The sequence below is a fragment of the Aspergillus viridinutans genome (assembly GCF_018404265.1).
Source record: "Aspergillus viridinutans IFM 47045 DNA, scaffold_2, whole genome shotgun sequence".
In the NCBI taxonomy this organism is placed as follows: Eukaryota; Fungi; Ascomycota; class Eurotiomycetes; order Eurotiales; family Aspergillaceae; genus Aspergillus; species Aspergillus viridinutans.
The window spans coordinates 2,575,337-2,591,206 of NW_025091218.1; the positions used below are offsets into that span (position 1 = coordinate 2,575,337).

The 15,870-nt window shown below is 51.5% G+C and overlaps 5 protein-coding genes across 5 annotated transcripts; 2 read left to right on the top strand and 3 right to left on the bottom strand.

Annotated features, from left to right (window-relative positions):
• Nucleotides 1-1,523: 1,523 nt before the first annotated feature.
• Nucleotides 1,524-3,021, top strand: Aspvir_004407 (uncharacterized protein; the record flags this gene model as incomplete). Its single annotated transcript, XM_043267635.1, has 3 exons — nucleotides 1,524-1,764; nucleotides 1,860-2,191; nucleotides 2,656-3,021. The coding sequence occupies 3 exons, from the start codon at nucleotides 1,524-1,526 to the stop codon at nucleotides 3,019-3,021; spliced, it is 939 nt and encodes a 312-aa protein (XP_043123570.1).
• Nucleotides 3,022-6,130: 3,109 nt separating this feature from the next.
• On the top strand, nucleotides 6,131-6,448 carry Aspvir_004408 (uncharacterized protein; the record flags this gene model as incomplete). The annotated part of the gene is made up of 1 exon (XM_043267636.1): nucleotides 6,131-6,448. One exon carries the CDS (start codon nucleotides 6,131-6,133, stop codon nucleotides 6,446-6,448), a length of 318 nt encoding a protein of 105 aa, XP_043123571.1.
• Nucleotides 6,449-7,934: 1,486 nt separating this feature from the next.
• Aspvir_004409 (putative DnaJ domain protein Psi) lies at nucleotides 7,935-9,205 on the bottom strand (the record flags this gene model as incomplete). The annotated part of the gene is made up of 3 exons (XM_043267637.1): nucleotides 7,935-8,231; nucleotides 8,294-8,994; nucleotides 9,058-9,205. The coding sequence occupies 3 exons, from the start codon at nucleotides 9,203-9,205 to the stop codon at nucleotides 7,935-7,937; spliced, it is 1,146 nt and encodes a 381-aa protein (XP_043123572.1).
• Nucleotides 9,206-9,848: 643 nt separating this feature from the next.
• cp1 (putative carboxypeptidase S1) lies at nucleotides 9,849-11,764 on the bottom strand (the record flags this gene model as incomplete). The annotated part of the gene is made up of 2 exons (XM_043267638.1): nucleotides 9,849-11,579; nucleotides 11,624-11,764. 2 exons carry the CDS (start codon nucleotides 11,762-11,764, stop codon nucleotides 9,849-9,851), a joined length of 1,872 nt encoding a protein of 623 aa, XP_043123573.1.
• An 845-nt stretch (nucleotides 11,765-12,609) lies between these two features.
• Aspvir_004411 (putative poly(ADP)-ribose polymerase PARP) lies at nucleotides 12,610-14,908 on the bottom strand (the record flags this gene model as incomplete). Its single annotated transcript, XM_043267639.1, has 6 exons — nucleotides 12,610-13,176; nucleotides 13,227-13,309; nucleotides 13,354-14,190; nucleotides 14,243-14,608; nucleotides 14,657-14,770; nucleotides 14,842-14,908. The coding sequence occupies 6 exons, from the start codon at nucleotides 14,906-14,908 to the stop codon at nucleotides 12,610-12,612; spliced, it is 2,034 nt and encodes a 677-aa protein (XP_043123574.1).
• Nucleotides 14,909-15,870: the final 962 nt, after the last annotated feature.

Genomic DNA, 15,870 nt, shown 5'->3' on the forward strand with positions numbered 1-15,870 from the left:
AGGAGACGTGAATGGAGTCTGGAACTCCATTTTGAACTGGGTATTTGACCCAGTCAACAGGTATATCACACGCGCGGTTCTATTTTGTTGGTTTCTAGGACGCCGTTGATCCGACGCAACATCGTTCACATGTTCACTGACCGAGATACTGGGAGGCGATGGGCACATATATGGGCCACCATGCGTGACCATATAATCAACGTAGACCTACGATTAACGCAACTGGAAGCCAAGAAAAAAGCTCTGAAGACCAACTCCAGGGCCGCCCAAACCATTTTGGAAACTACAACGACCACTGGCAATGCATACTCGATCTGGAGGAGCCAGGGGCTTTTCGGATTTCAATATCCTGGAGATATCTGGAGGAACACGCCGTTCCTTTCTAATTACACAATGCAAGTCGGCAGAAGGCGAAGGCCAGCATGTAGTTTGGCTGGATTGGGCAGACCAGCTGCTGAGATACCTCAGCATGCAGCGTGGAAACAGTCGCGCCCCTCAACGCCCCGCGAATGGAATCCTCGCAATTGGAAGAAGAGTGCGCTTCTTCTAGTACGCTCGTGCCACAGACACAATCAGGGGCTGCCGTCCGGGCAATGGACTGGGCGCCATGTCATGGAGGCAAAGAGTTCTATCCGCTCGAGCAGGAGGCTACCTGGGTCCGGAGCGTCCTAAGACATATACTCAGCAACCACTGGCGCCTTTAACATCCTGTACTCGCGCACTGCCTTCATTCTTGCGAGCAGGCTTCGGCCACCACCATGGCCCATCGCTCTTCAAAACGCAAGACTGCGAAGGGGTCAGTCTGTCTCGATCAACAAACGGATGACCCTGTGGCCATTCTTCATGTTGACAATCTATGTATCTATTTATGGTGCATCTTTCTAGTTGCTGCCATACAGTTTCTGTTCTACCAGGCGGAATTCAGCCGGCAATAATTAAAGGGAAAGATTGATGGGCCCTTCGCATCTTTGATGAGCCCTAGCGAGTCCGACTGCTTGAACAGCAGAGAAGTTCAAGATGGCATTATGGGCGCTTGCGGTAGTTATCAAGAGTCAATTTGGCACTTTCAGAGGCCGAGCATTGATAGCGCATTGATGCTGCATTTGCGTATCAGGCAACTGTTGAGAACAAGCTTACAGAACTCGCCTTCGCAATCAACAGATTTCAAGCTGCCCTCGATGACCTTAATAGTCATACTCCCTTTCCTCGCACAATCACGGCAGTATGAATGATCATGACTCATGCTTGGAACCAGCCGCATGCTGTTTTGAGCAATCACTGTACCGACTTTCGGCCTTGGTCCTTGAATCGTGCTCGAACACTACTTGACCGTTGCTCTTTAATTGCTATTGCCACAATGACTTGGTTGCTTAGCGGCAATGAGCAGAACGTCAATGGCAACAGCCTTCGACCTGTTCGTCGAGATTGATAATTCACGCAGGAAAAGTGCCCATCTGTTCAGTCGAGCAGAGCGTCCGCTTGGTCTTCTGGAGTGCGTCCACTAGAGCAGAATGATACGAGATATGGATGGTACCCAACTCCAGGACGTGCTTCAAAACGCGTACAACAGCGACATCGACCTCCTCCCAGATGATACGCCGACCAGAACCAAATACATGGACAACGCAGTGGCACGACCGGATCCAACTCCGTGGACGTATGCCAATGGAGCTGGCGATCCAGAAGACAAGAAAAACTGGAAACTGGTTGCGAACTCGATGCCTGCGGCACCGGCAAAACGACCACGACCATCACGCTCCTCTGGTATGCGTCCATTCGCGCGGAGAAAGACCCGATGCATACCCACAAGCAAACCATAAATCTCTGCCCATCTGCGCTGGTCGACACATGGCTCACAGAGCTCACGGCCAGATTAGGCGATGCCTTCACCATCCTACTGTTCCATAGGAACTCGGCGCACACCTCAAACTATATGCGGAAGACGCTCACGGTGGACACACTCGATGAGCCCAAGGCGCGCCTTGAGGCGCCTGACGATCGCGACGTGCAGACGTCCAGAACGATAGTCCTCTCTTCATACAGTACATGGGGCACATGGGCCACCCGCACCGTGTTCGAAGTGAGCAAGGGCCGGTGGGTGGACGGCGCGGACGACCGTGACGACGAAACCCCGGATGACAACACGTTAGCAATCGAGCAGCTGGCGTCGTTACAGGAGGCCGCGGAGACTGTCAGTGACGATGACTACCCACGCAGGGGGTCGGGAAATTCACTTCCATCCTGTTGGGATAACGGAAAATACAATCACTGTGTGGCCCAGATATCAGCCAGATCGCTCGCGCTGTTTTGAAGCACCCATCATCTATATGGATACGCCGGCTCGCAGAGCTAGGAATCGAGACCGTCTTTAAGAAATGATTCTCTTGGTCGATTAACAGCCCGCCGGCCAATGCGCGTGCCGAATAGATGGAAATCTAGAGCGGCAACGCGGCTGCGGAAAAGGAGTTACCTATTAGGGAAATGGATGTGGCTCCAAGTGCGATAGAAAAGGCAGTTCGGTGAGAGAGGTCCGTCTGGGGGGTGGCTTGAATGCACTAATAGATACGTGTTTGGTCGACCTGACGGCCCGCCTCGGGGACGCCTTACCATTCTGTTCTTTCAGGGGAGTTCGATCCACACGTCCGACTACCTCAGGAAGCCGCTGACGAAGGCCACGCGGCCAAGACCATCCGGATCAGAGTCCACCAGGCCGTGGCTCGGCTCGAAGCACAGCATGTTTGGTTCCTAACCGCAACTCCACTCTACAACTTTGACATGTGTGGCTACCTAGCCATACTGTATTCGGGCCTGCGCCGCTTGGAGATCATGGATGACGCTGTTGACGAAGCGGACTGGTTCGCGGAGTATCAGCGATACGCGAATATGCTGAAACTACCCTCTCCGCCCCCGTACCAGTTACTCCAGCCAAAGGCCTTTGTCAGCCTGTTCAGCCGAGGGCCGAGGCCACCTGGCCCTGCGCGACGCAGACTGGGCATCGGTTCAAGGTGTACATATGGCTGACTACCAGGTATCGCTCCACGTTGACACGAGACCCATTGCTGGGTCAGAAGCAATCAACCCGGACAGGAGGCAGCCCGACCTGATGGTCGGTGCCAGAAATTGTCATTCATGAAGCTGCGCGCCTGACGGAACCTGAACTCTGGCCCATGCTTGCCTGGTCCACACCATGAGCCATTCCGCTAGTTGGTGACCATCAAAAACTGCGGCCCCTCGTCCTCAGCCGCCCCTAGGAAAATCCTTTTCAGAGTCAGCTGCAATATCCCATTTAACAAGGCTGAAGCTGAACGGCCTCATGGACCTGATGTTCACCGAACAGCACCGCATGGTCAACCGACTTTGCGATATGGTCAGCGGAGTGTTCTATGTCTCCCAGCTTTCCACCACCGAATCCCTTGACGACAGTGTTGGACATCGGCAGAAACTCGGTTTGTACTCTCTAAAATATTTCCTTGGTAATCAACCCCGTTCCCAAAGATGCTGACCGGTCAGGACAGCTAGCACGATACATGGACGACCATCGCTATCGTTTCGGCTTCCATTCAACCCACGAACATATCAATTTCTATTCCAGGAACTATGGCATCCATTACAACCACTCCTTGCGGCATTGCCGGCGTGGACTATGACAAGGTTTTCATCCAGAACTTAGAGGGAAGTGCCCACCCGCCTGGCGGGCTGCTTCAAACTTCCCGACTCAGCCACCATCTGGGCTCTTATTGATACCGATCCCGCGACAAAGGAAAACAAGGCTTCTGATGAGAGCTTCGCTGACGTTACGGGTGTCCGACCCAGCTTGGCACAACCAAGTAGCATCTAGTACCCGGCCATCCACATTGCTCCGGGGACAGTGGCGTGTCCAACTCTCCGCCACCAAGAACCGATCATCGTAATCGTTTTATTCAGACTGAAGGCCGAAACGAGGTCTTCAAACCCAGAAAGAGGTTGCGGAGCTGTAGTGCGAGCTGTTGTGTCCCTGCTGTGTTGCCCCTACTACTACTATCCCTACTAGCTAGAGATGGTTGTCTGGACGCCCTTTTTGGCTGAGTGGTTGGAAGTATGACACGAGCCCTGGCCGAGTGTCAAATGGATGGTAATGGGAAGCCCGCACCCGATCATGGGCAAGGACTTATCGACCTATACCAGGAACTTGATACCGACCAGGAGGGTCTTGGTACCATCAAAGTCCTCGAATCTTGTTCAGTACTACCCGACTCATTTCTGTAGGTTTACCTGCACGCAAGCCAATACAATTGTGCTGTTTGAGCCGCGGCTCTCAAGCAATGATGAAAAGCAAGCATACAGCCGTATAACCGCATTGGTCAACACCATCCGCGTACAGACGGCTTCCGACTCATCGACCGTGACTGGCATTTTCACCGATAGTGCGGATTCGGTCCAGATCACCCAGTGATTATCCAGGGTATTGAACACTTCTGCACCTATATCTACTGCACTTTTACCGCACCAGTCAGGGTATCCGAGGTACGACTGGTCATCTTCCAACACTATAGAAGATGAAAGAGGACGGGCATTATGATCCTTGGAGACTACCACTGAGTCAATCCTCTTCCACGAGATTCCGGGTCGGAAGTCGCTCAAGCTTCTTCTGGAAATGTACACCTCTTCTTAATCGACTTCCGCAACCCTCGTCGCCCAATATGCAAAGGGCGAGAGTGCCGAGGTTATTGGAGGACATGATTGGCTGATGCAGAGACATCACTCTGAGACGGTCAGGGGGGGAAGGGGTGAGTTTTCATCATTCATGGCTGAGCAAATCAGCTTGTATCTTTCGTGGATATTCATGCTGTTTATGGATCGTAATTTCGTCGGAGTCAGGAAGTCCAGACAGCGATCAACGCTGTGCTCAATATTCCTGGCATAACCTGGACAGCCGCTCGGCGAAAAGTTATCAAGTCGCTCCGTGAGTTCCCAGAACGTCTTCTGCTTATACAAGGCTTTTCAGGGACGGGTAAAACTTTGGCTTTGATGGAAATCGCAGCTGTTTGCCGTCTGCTGGGCATTCATGTCATCTACACCACTCCCAAGCACTTCGCAGCTGACGCGGCATGTGAGACTGCTGATAAGTTTATGCAGCTAACTCATATGTCATATGTCTATGGACGGGAAAAGCAGGAACAGCGCCGTGAAGACGATGGGGAATACAATACTTTCTTTTTCGGCGACCTCAAGATGCCCGATGAACGTCCTATCTTGCCATGCCAGTGGAATAAAGCCAGATCACCATCTTGCGTGTTTACAGGCCAGTTTTGGAAGCTAGGGCTTTCCAAACCCACAGAAGGGAGACAAGACATATAGCCACTGAAGATGAAGAGCAAAACTTCAATCCATCAGAGTTTACCCAATTGGGCCTAATGCCGCAAAGCACTGTTGAAGACGAGATCACGAGAACTTCAGATTACCACCAAGTCAAGCCAGGCAACGAACCTGCATGTTATCAGCGACGCAAATGTCAAACTTGCAGGAACTCAAAGGATTATCACACTTGCTGCGCGAACAGGTGATAGACTGATCTTCGAACCTATTTTGGACCAGCTCCATCCGCGGCTTGTGGCTCACAACCTCCGACGATATGTTCAGTCGCATGAGCGAGCTCACCTCTGCCAGAATCCCACAGTTGCCCTTGCACACCGACAAACAGGAAAGACACGACAGAGAAGTCAGACAGAATATAGCGTCAATTGCGGGCAATATTCAGCAGCTAAACACCCGGAATTGACAACAATAGCCATAATACATCATGGCACTATGGGGTGGAAAGTCCGCATGGCGTGGAATTCATGGAGTTCCTTTTACACAATCAGACAGCCCAGATTGGCCCAAACCTACCGAACGCCAATGGTAAAACCTCTCTTATGAAAGCTGTGCGCTCCGGGCGCCAGGATACGGTGAGACGGCTGATGGATGTTGGTGTTGATTGATTTATGAGTATCTGACCGACAATACGTTCCAATGCTGGCTTCATAAAAAGGGAATGGCCCAAGGCCCTTCCTGGAATAATCACGGAACTGTCAGTTACGATGGACGACGAGGAAGCCATTAGCGCCTATGCATCACTCACCCAACACCAGCCCGTTTCGTTACTGAAGAAATGAACCTTGATCGACTGGAAATCCGGGGCCACCCAGACGAGCAGTTCTATCGCGGAGTCCCGACCCATAGGGCTCACACGATGTATCTTGTTGTAATGACTCAGCATAACCGGAGCTGGGCCATTGAGCGTGGGTTCACCTCTGATTTCTCGACAGTGACAAGATGGTGGGATACAGGCGTCGAGGCGAATGCTATCCGGCAATCGTTGCTGAACTACGGTCCGGCAGCGGACATGAGTTCCGGCATGAATATGAACTTGGATTATCTATTGTTTTTATGGCAGCCAACGAGAGTCAACGCGATTGGAGGCGTCTAGAACTGGCACCGTTGTGAGACTTCAGAAACACCTGCGATCACTAACTTCGCCTGACATGTGGCCCGACGGGACAACTTTGCAGTTTCCGATTACTAGCCCTTGGTAGCCGTCCGTATTCCTAATGCCGCGTACCCATCTTGCAGCGGCTCTTTTAGGGCATCTTGGTTGGGATGACCCAAGCGTTACGGCTCACCAGATGCGTGTTAGGACGGAAAGTTGGTGTTAAACATGAAGACGCCCGCGGGACTACTCCAGCGCACCTGGTTGCAGAGCGTCAAACCGATGAGAGTATTACGATGTTGGAGATACTACTCCCTCATGCCAATATCAACTCCGGTCATCAAAAAGCAGTGAAGAAATGACCGTTTCACAATCCATCTAGATCCTGAACAAGAAGTCCACAAACTAGTTTGACAAATACGAAAATCCAAGTACGCACTCTCGTCGTCTTGCACCCCAAAGAGCAGCCTGGAATAAACCGTGTGGCAGTTTCCATGGCCGTTACCCCCAAGCTACGTGGTCCCGAACAGCGAATCGTTCCAACCCAGGTATGGCGGTGATCTCGCGTAGTAGGAAGATACCTACCTCTATACGATAGTCTTCATACTTTTACATCCAGTAACGAATCAATCAATATCTTCATATTCCATCATATTATTCTACGGTACCTACTATAAGCCGAACTGGCAACTCATGTGGTCTTGATACAGACGGGCCTGTCTTTGATCCGAGGCTACTTGCTGGGCAAACGCCCCTCTCCTTTCCTTTCTCTCTCTAGACAGATCCAGGTAGCGATATCAAGCGATTCATTCTTCCCCTTCTTCGTGATGTGACCATGGTGCAGCAGGCATTATCACCTGTATGCTGCACTACTGGGACGACAGTGACACTTGGTGAAGTAAACTTGTTTCATGGCCCTCTCCCTTAGCATGCCTGACCATTCCAGGGACCTGAAGAACAGATCACTATATGCTGGACTGAGTCGCATCCATAGTTAAATAAGTGGACTATTGTATATCGAATCTCAAGTTGCAGGAGTCGTTCAATCCTACAGTTTGTCGCATGTATTCCGAGCTTTTTTTATTTCTAGTCAGTCTATCGAGTACAAATTTGAAGATACTTCTCCCCTGATTAGATACCATCTGGTGAGGCAAGCTTCCTTCGAAAACGGTGGATATGTACACAATGTCCCCTGCTGTTTGCTATAGCCTATACGTGTGCGGTAAGGATATTGAACCGTACTCCTTGAAGCGATCCTGGCATACAGATTGAGCGGGGAAATGCCTGACGGGTATATAGTTCCACATCAGTCCGTTCAAACCAGCTTCTAATATTTAGAAATTGATATTGAATTATAATTATGGAAAAGTTTTTGTGCAGCTCTCCGACAGAGTAGCAATCAATAAATTCACATCATCATAAACAAGCCAGTCGTTTCCCTCGACTCCCAAACGCCGATAATGCTTATCATGTAGACAAATCTAAATCATGGCAGTACATCCTTGAGGATATCTTTCTGCGCGGCCGTCAGACTGGCCGGGAACTTCACGTTCACGCGGACGATGAGATCGCCCCGCTCGCTCGGCTTCTTTGAGATCGTCATGCCCAGGCCCGGGAACTTTTCTTCGTAGCCTGGTGGTGTGGGACCGGGCTTGGAGACACGGATGGATTTGCCGTCGATGGTGCGCACGATCCGTTCCCAGCCTGTCAGGGCTTCCTTGAGAGAGAGTTCGACTGTTGTGATGAGGTTGTCGCCCTGGCGTTTGAAGTTGGGGTTCGGTTTCTACTCGGCTGTTAGCACTATCCGGACTTGGACCTTTGAGTGACGGAATCGCAAAGACTTACCTCTGTAACGATGAGATGGATGTCCTGGCGTCCGCCCTCTTCCTGGTCCCCGACACCGCGGTACTTGATCTTCGAGCCTGTCCGCAGCCCAGGCTTGATATTGGCCTCCAGCGTCACGTCCTGGACGGTCCGCTTCCCGCTCGCATCGAACGTCTTACTCTTCACTGTCACCTTCTTCGTCGTCCCCTTGAAAAGCTCATCCAACGTCAGCGGTAGCTCCTTCTCCACGACCGTCGGTTCAGGCGTTGGCGCCCGGTTCGCCTGCTGGAATCCTCCAGCTCCAGCACCGCCAGCACCAGCACCAGCGCCGCGACTTGTCCTGAACCCACGACCACCACCACCTAGCCCGCCAAGGATATTGAACAGGTCATCATCTTCCAATCCTCCGCCCATACCGCCCCCGCTCGCCTTCGCAAAGTTTCGGAAGATATCATCCGCCGAGCTGAAGCGGAACCCGCCGCCGCCGCCGCCGCCAGGACCAGTCGAGAAATGGAACGTGCGGGTTCCCCCGCCGCCGGGCATCCCGCCAAAGGCGAACCCGCCAGGCATGCCGCCGCCCTCGAAGCCTTCGAATCCGCCTGCACCGGGGGCACCGCCGGGCCCGGGTGCCGGCCCCCCGCGCAATAGAAACTCGAGGCCGTATTGATCGTAGACTTTACGTTTCTCGGGATCGGATAGGACTTCGTAAGCTTGGGAGACCTCTGCTTTTGTTAGCACGGCTCACCCTCCTGATTACCAAAGTCTCGTGATTGGAGGCAACTTACCCTTGAATCTCTCCGACGCCTTGGGATCATCTTTGTTCTTGTCCGGGTGATATTTCAAGGCCGCTTTCCGGTAGGCCTTTTTGATGTCGTCTTGTGAGGCATCGGGTTTGATGTTTAGCGCGTCGTATAGTTTTGTTTCGGCAACCATTGCGTATGCCTATGTTCAGTGTGCTGTGTTATCGGACAAGAGAGCAATGATAATATAAACGATTAGGCTGGGGATATAATCAGGCGACTATTACACCCGTCATGCGATGGTGCGTATTGCGTTGTGGAGAAGATTGGTGTAGGCTGAAGGGGAATCTCGAATGACGTAGAAGATTCCTGTTGGCGATAAGATGAGGCTTGTAGTTAGTTGCAGTTGCACGGTTTTCAACGGTCGACAGCGAACTATCCGATTGCAAGTTATGCAATATATGCACAATACAAAGCCACCCTAATATGTTTTGTTTGAGAGAACAGACGAGAGGAAGAGGAGGAAGAGAAGTGGTTGGGCTGATGGCCGGTTATCTTGCATCGCTGAGGGAGTGACGTGTGACGTTGATGGCCCAGTTCTCCGCCTGAGGCATAGAAAGTTCGAGAAGCTTCGATTGGTCAATGTATGATATCAAGTCGGTGTCAGGGAACGCCAATCTCTTTGTAGCAATAGTAGCAGTGGAGTATTACCTTGCTAAGCCATGCATTCTAAATATATCGACTGTTAAGCTCTTGTTCCAGATTGTGGCGGGCTTGCCTATTGCGGGGTAGATGAAGCACCATATATCCACAAAGTATAGGTATCTACCCGGTATCTATATAAGGTATGTCCTATCAACATGCCTCGTAATATCCACTTCTTTCTCCACCACTATCCAATCTTTGATCAAAGCGGTCCCGTTGACCACGCTCTGGATCTGCTCATCGGTACAAGTACTCCGCAATGACTGGATATAACATGTCGGCTCTGGACTCTCCGGTACCTTGTTCTTGATCTCCCACGTCGACGATGGCCCCTCGCTCGCGTAGGTGGCATTCTCCAGCAGTGACACCTTCCCCGTCGCAATGTCACGGTTAAACAAAGCCCGGTGGAAGATCTCATACGCTGTTTGGGGTTGATACGCCGGCACCTCATGGCCTGCTTCGAAGACACGCGTGAATGAAAAGTTGCCGTACTGCCGCACACGGCCCCCAATGTACGACGAGTTGGTCTGGACCGGGGCGTAGCCGGCCGCTTGGAACGAATGCGAATCGGAATAGTCGACGCGCAGACTTGCCTCTTCGCCGCCGTTCCAGGGACAGGCGTAGTCCCTGTCCCCGTAGACGAGCGCCACCTTGATCCCCGAGTCGAGGACATACGCGAGGTCCTCGAGGTACCCGTGAACATCGGAGCGCGGGTAATCGCCCGTCGAGCCGAAGGCGTTGTATGAGCTGTCCACTGAGATGGAGAAGTTGACGGGCACCCCCAGCGCGGCTTGCACCCAGTTCTGGTTCAGGAAGCCTTGGAAGTAGGGTGGCGGGAATGGATCTGGTTCAAAGTGCGCGATATCGTAGTAGCCGCGGCCGGAGAAGAGTACGTAGGGACCCTCCACCTGGTTACTGCAGTAGTCATTCGCCTTTCGACAGGCCTCGTTGACCGTCTCGTTGCGCCCGGACATGGTGGGATCTCCCTCAGCCGCTAGCTCACGGCACTCAACTATCAAATCCTTGCAGCCACCAAGCTTACTCCACGCATTCATTGCCCTTTCATAGACGGTTTTGTTGATCGCCTCGATGCCGTAGGTATTGTTGTACGCCATATCCAGGTAGAAGGGAGCTTGCGTCAAGAAATCCACGCACCCATTGATAATCCCCAGAGTGTCCAGGTGAATATAATGATACTCATCTGGTAACAACCCCCGCTCAATCTTCTCATTCTGTTCTTGAAAGAACGCCGTGAACGACGGCCCGTACCGCCCACCATAAGACTCAGTCCAGATACTCACTCGGTCATCTTGCGGCTTGTACTCGGGGAATTCAGAAAACCACGTCTGCGCAAAGTGCCAGAGCGAGCGTGCCGCATTCTCCGTCGTATTCGCCGTAGTCGTCTGATTCATACTGGGAAACGTGCCCACATACAATGTATTGTTCTGCTCCGGCACTTTACCGTCCGGGAATGCGGATACATTCCACGCACTAGTCAGCTGGTCATAGGTCCCGTTCGTAGGGACATCATAGCTGAACCCKACCTGGTTCGGCTGGTCAATGTACAGCATGTTGACGTAGTTGTTCCACGACCAGGGGTTGATCTCCGTTGAGTTGGAGTCGGCGTTTACAAGACACGGGCCATTTTCCTGCAGTAGTCCGATCATGGACGAGCTGCCGGGCCCGCCGTTCATCCAGATGGCCAGCGGTGCATGAACGGGATCATTGCGCGACTCGAAGAACCAGAAGAAAGTGTTGATGGGGTATTGCTGGTCGACGTCAACGTCGTTCAGCCTGCCGGGCGGCAGATGCACATAGCCAGAGTACGATTTGACACCCGGGGTGGTTTCACAAATACCAGGCTGGATCGGTTAGCATTTCTCATAGGCTAGGTAAAGCATCATACCTCTTTGTACGAAATCTTCACGCCCTCCTGGTGCTTCGAATGCACGACCTTGAGACCTTCTGGCGTGGGAGGGAAATACTGTGCTGACGCGGTCAACGTGAGACCAGCGGTCGCAGATAGAAGGGGTACGAGGGATAGCATGATACGCCTCTCGACCCGTCTGAATAAACATATGGAATAAGAACGAGATCATGAAGGCCAAGGAGCGTCTTAAATGAGGGTCTGATTGAGTCACAAGCAGCCATGCTGATCATGAGTTCGTGACTGGTGCGTGGAAGACGATGTAACAACAAACTGTGGAGCTGCGATAACAATAATGCCCCAGGGCCCAGGCACAAACTACTACCTTAATAACACTACCGAGGTCCAAGGGTAATAGTCGCTGATCAGCTGCATTCAGCAATCAACATTCCAGTCAGCCCTGGTATTTCGTTGGTAATCGAATCAGAGTTGCTCGGCTCCGCGATGTTGCAGAGTATAGAGGATGTCAAGTAGACGAAGGCCCTTGTCCAGGATTGCAGGCATTCTCTACCTGTTATTCATAGGTATACTGTATATCTCCCCGGTGAATCAATATGTAAACCACCGACTCATATCCACAGAAGTGACAAGAGAAGATCTACATCATAAAAGGTTACTGCAAGCATAGATACAAATCTACATGTGGTGGAACCAATAAGTGTCCCTTTACTCATCCGCCATCCCTTGAAAACAGGGGTCCCCGAGGACTCTTCCATCTCCAAGCAGTCTACCACATGGTGTGTAGAGGACCTTGGTTACATGATCACTAGGATTGAGCTCCTGACCCAATTGGTCTAATCGCAAGCATTCATTCAACTCATTTTGCCCAGCGAAATCTAAAGCTAAGTCTTCGAAAGAAGAAAGCACATCCAGTCCATCGCTATGCGGCCACAAACGCCTCAGCCATCTCAACTCCGAGCCACGACCGAAAGGAAAGAATCACAACCCGAAAACAAGAAAGTCCATCAGCTCATATGGACATGGAAAAGGTACCTCTGCCGAATCTGCGCAACATCGTACACAATGTACTCATTATACAGCAGACTGCCATTGTCGGATATCGTGGACTTGGACACATCCGGCATCTGCACCCTTGCTAGCGTCGGATGGAGGCATTCTGCATCCTTCCATCCTGCCGGGATAGTCCGCCCTCTTCCGAGCGTCGCGATCTTGCCCTGGGCTTTTGCATCCGTTCCTGCGTTGAAGTTGGCCTGATACTGCTCGAACATGGGGTTTCCAAGCTCGACATCGCAGAGGAGCAGCAGACCCATGTTGGCGCTGTTGTAGGGCACACAGTAGTTTGCCGATTTGCTTGACATGTCAGCGAAATAGACGCCCTTGCCGAACATATATCCTGACATGGGGGCCTCGGGTGGTGCAATGCGAAGACCCTGGCTTAGGATACCACCGAAATTGGTACTGCGGGATCCGTGCCACAGTAGACGGCGGTTGCTGTTTATTAGATTCGAATAACAAGAAGACTGGAATCGATCCTCTTCCCCTTTGCGCTGAATACGGAAGATGTTGATGACCTGTTTTCTGTGAGTATCCTGAAATTTTGGTTTTGAGGGGTGATACTCACGCTGAAGCGAAGATGGTGCGTCGAGCCGCGAGAATTGTTCAGGTAGGCTTCGAGTTCACGGAATTCGGTGGAGGTACGGTTTACTACAGGAGTCAGCTTTTGTCAGAAGAGGATACGGCAGACTTACGTGGAGTCATTTCCTGCATGCCCAGGCCCTGGTACTGGCGATCTAGCTGGTTCATCATCTCGGCATCCCGAGAGTCCTTCATGATTTCGTTCGCAACGCCCATGTCGGTCAGTGCTTCCAGCAGATCAACCTCGGTCTTGATCTGCTGATCTGTAGCCAGAACAGGAGGCCGATTGCGACCGAACACGTGCGGAATGGTGGTGAAGTAACGATTGCTGAGATCCTGCGCCGCATCCTGGAACGTAGTGTTGTATCTCGAGCTCGCCAGGGTAGGATTGGTCACGAGTTCGGACAGATCTTTCAGAATCTGGAATCCGGTCGTCAAGGTCCGCTTGCTCAGCTTGCCCAAAGGCAGCTTTTGCGCGTCGTACGACATGGACGCCATCGTCGACAGGAAGTGCTGCTGGTTAAAGATAAAGGTCAAAAGCTTCTGCACTGCCTGAGGCAGGGTACTCTCGACTGGTTTCTTATCTTCCTTTTTGTCAACATCCATCTTGTCCGCGTTGTCGTCTTCATCGTCCGACTCTTCATAGTTACGCTCGATGAAGGTGTACTTGTTCGATTTAGGTGTGCTCAGCCGATCCTCCCACTTCAGACCCGTCTTGTCTTTGAACTTCTTCTCAAACTCGAACTTGGCTCTCTGCAGAGTCCCATCACCCAGCAGTGCGGACGATCCAAACTCCCCGACACGGCCCCATCGAGTCCACGTCTTGTAAGTTGTCCCGGAAGTATCAACCAACAGCTGAATCCGGTAGAACTTGTTGTTGTTGTTCGCGGAATTCGTCTGGTTCAGCGTCGCATCCCAGATCAGCCCGGAGTCTTCAATAAAGACCGCACCTATGCCAGTTAGCCACAACCCCTAAGCACCATTCTCCTAGCAAGTACATACCAGGCATCGTGCACCCTTCGTCAATAGGAACATTCAGAGACTTGGCGCTAGCCTTCTGCGCATCCTTCTGTTTCTTATTCGCTTCATCGCCGTTGCTATCGCCATTCGCGTCCACCACGCCATCCACAGCATCAGCATTCGCATCCGCAAGCTTCCTCTTGTTCGTCTTGGGAGCAGTGGGAGAAGTGGGAGCGCTAGTGGCAGTAGCACTAGTGCTAGCACCCCCATTCTGATCCTGTCCCACGGACGCAGCTCCAGACGTCAGAAGATACGTCTTGGATGCAAGTGGTTTCCCCGCCTTCTGCGAGTCCAACAGCCATTCCAAAGAGACGACTTCGCACCCAGGAAGATTACACGCTTGCTTGTCTGTGCTCATCAGCAAAATGCTGCATATCGGCCAGCGGGTCAACTTACACTTCACCGTTCCCTTCTCGGCCTCCTTCTGCGTCGTGATGAGATGTGTGCAGCCCTCTGAAACTGTAGAGGTGAATGTAGCGCCTTGTCCCTCGACGATAGCCTTCAGGTCGGCTGTTGGCGAATCCGAGATAGTTAGCCTTGTCGTCGTTACTGTCGGTCAGGCAGTGCGTGACATGGCGTACCTTGCTTGTAGCCCGGGAACGTCCCGCTTACCGCGATGACGGCTTTTTTGAATGTTCGTGGTGCCATCGAGAAGATAGAATGAGCTAGACTCCGTATGCAAGCAATGGAAAGTAAACAAGGATATAGTTGAGCTCAGCGGAGTGATTCGAAAAAGTATGAAATGGTCCCAGACCACGCAATAACTTATCAGTGTTACAAACAAATTAAAAAAAGATGAAGATGAAGAATTGAGAAGGCAATACGAGCGTGCTCTTCGTGGTGTTGTGTGGTCTATTTATCACACTCCGACCCCGTAACTAGTAACTAGCGGCCTGAGGATCCAGGCGCCAATGCGGGCTGCTGCCTGCTCCAACCGACATCATTTCAGGCAGAAAAGGGGTCTAGCACTCTTAGTGGATTTGGGCCGGGGGATGATTAAAGCGGATCCACTGGTTGCCAGAATCTAAACGAATTGACAGAAGTATCAGTATCCCTTGTGTGGATAATGAATATTGTTGTCTAATGTCTGGTTTTGCTAACACAATGCTTGTGTTGGCACGGCAAGGCAGCACCAACAATTGTCTCATGGCTCATTCAAACATCAGTTTCAGGTCTGGTGTCAGAGAGTTCAGGGGTAAAGTCTTCAACATCAGTCTTGGTCTGCTCCGTTTCTGTCTTTCCATGAGAAGATTTGAATCTACCAGGTGAGAATCCTATGTTTTCTCTTGGTCTCTTAAAGTGAGACACTGACGTCTTCTAGGAACTACCTCCAGGTCATAATAAGACATTAAGTCAAATTTTCAAGCTTCAGAAGCTTTCTGTTCTGGTAGAGAAATGCTCTACTTAACACCCAATAACCATGACACCCATCACTCCCAAATGCCAGGACGCTAAGAAGGCAAAAAGAACCAAGAAGAAGAAGACACATCCAGAAGATCCACAAGACAAGTAATGAATGTCAGTAGCAACAAAATCCAATCACGCATGCGCCCGTCCAAAGTAATAATCATGCAGGAATGACGGAGATAGGAGAAGGTCTATATACAGTG